Source organism: Ovis aries, chromosome 11, assembly GCF_016772045.2.
Source record: "Ovis aries strain OAR_USU_Benz2616 breed Rambouillet chromosome 11, ARS-UI_Ramb_v3.0, whole genome shotgun sequence".
Classification (NCBI taxonomy): Eukaryota; Metazoa; Chordata; class Mammalia; order Artiodactyla; family Bovidae; genus Ovis; species Ovis aries.
The window spans coordinates 40,943,919-40,944,719 of NC_056064.1; the positions used below are offsets into that span (position 1 = coordinate 40,943,919).

General features: G+C 46.3%; 1 protein-coding gene across 1 annotated transcript; it reads right to left on the reverse strand.

The window, feature by feature from the left end:
- LOC101111893 (keratin, high sulfur matrix protein, IIIB3) lies at window positions 1-469 on the reverse strand. The gene has a single exon (XM_004012878.6). It carries the CDS (start codon window positions 404-406, stop codon window positions 110-112), a length of 297 nt encoding a protein of 98 aa, XP_004012927.3. The 5' UTR covers window positions 407-469; the 3' UTR covers window positions 1-109.
- Between the last annotated feature and the right edge of the window lie 332 nt (window positions 470-801).

An 801-nucleotide genomic window follows, 5' to 3' on the forward strand; every position in this document is an offset into this window, starting at 1 on the left:
TATCTATGCCATCTGATCTACATCACTATCTGATAAACTATTGAAGAAAGTAAATATCAAATAGATAGCTTCTGTGTTATTATCAGGCACTGAGTGAGTCAGCCGTCGGTCAGCAGCAGCTTGGGATGCAGGGCTCACAGCTGGACTGAGTGTAGGTTGTGAGGTTGATGCTTTCCAGGCCTGGGGTGGGCTGGGAAGAGTTGAGCAGGAAGCAGGTGGGCACACAGGGCTGAGGAACGTGGTAAGGTGGGGGGCGGCTGTCACAGCAGGTTGGCTCCAGCAACCAGACTGTGTGTGGGCAGGTGCTAGGCAGGCAGACTCCACATCTGCAGAATTTGTCAGAGGAGCAGATGGTGGTGGCTGGGCTGGTGGGGACGCTGCAGCAGAGGCGGGCACAGCAAGCCATGGTGTTGGAAATCTGGTTTGCTTTCGGTTTCTAGGAAAGAAAGGTGAGGTTTCTAGGATGAAATGTCTCTTCTCACTTTGGGACTCTTATATACTCCTCTCGTTGAGTGTCGGTCCAATCAGAAGACATCCTCTTATTTGCATTTATGCCGCCCTTTTCCACTAAGATTCTCTAATCAGTTTGGTATTTACTTGTCCATTAAGAGTTCCTGAGCTTATTAGGGTAGTCATGTTTTTGACTCATTGACTTGTCATTAGATGATCATTTTTAACTTTACAGGGTTCTGGAATGCCAAATCTTGCATGAATTATGGAGAATGAATCCAAGTGACAATTCAGCTAGTTTCAGAGGCTAAATTATTCTCTTCATTCCCCCCCATAATTTTAAATACTATG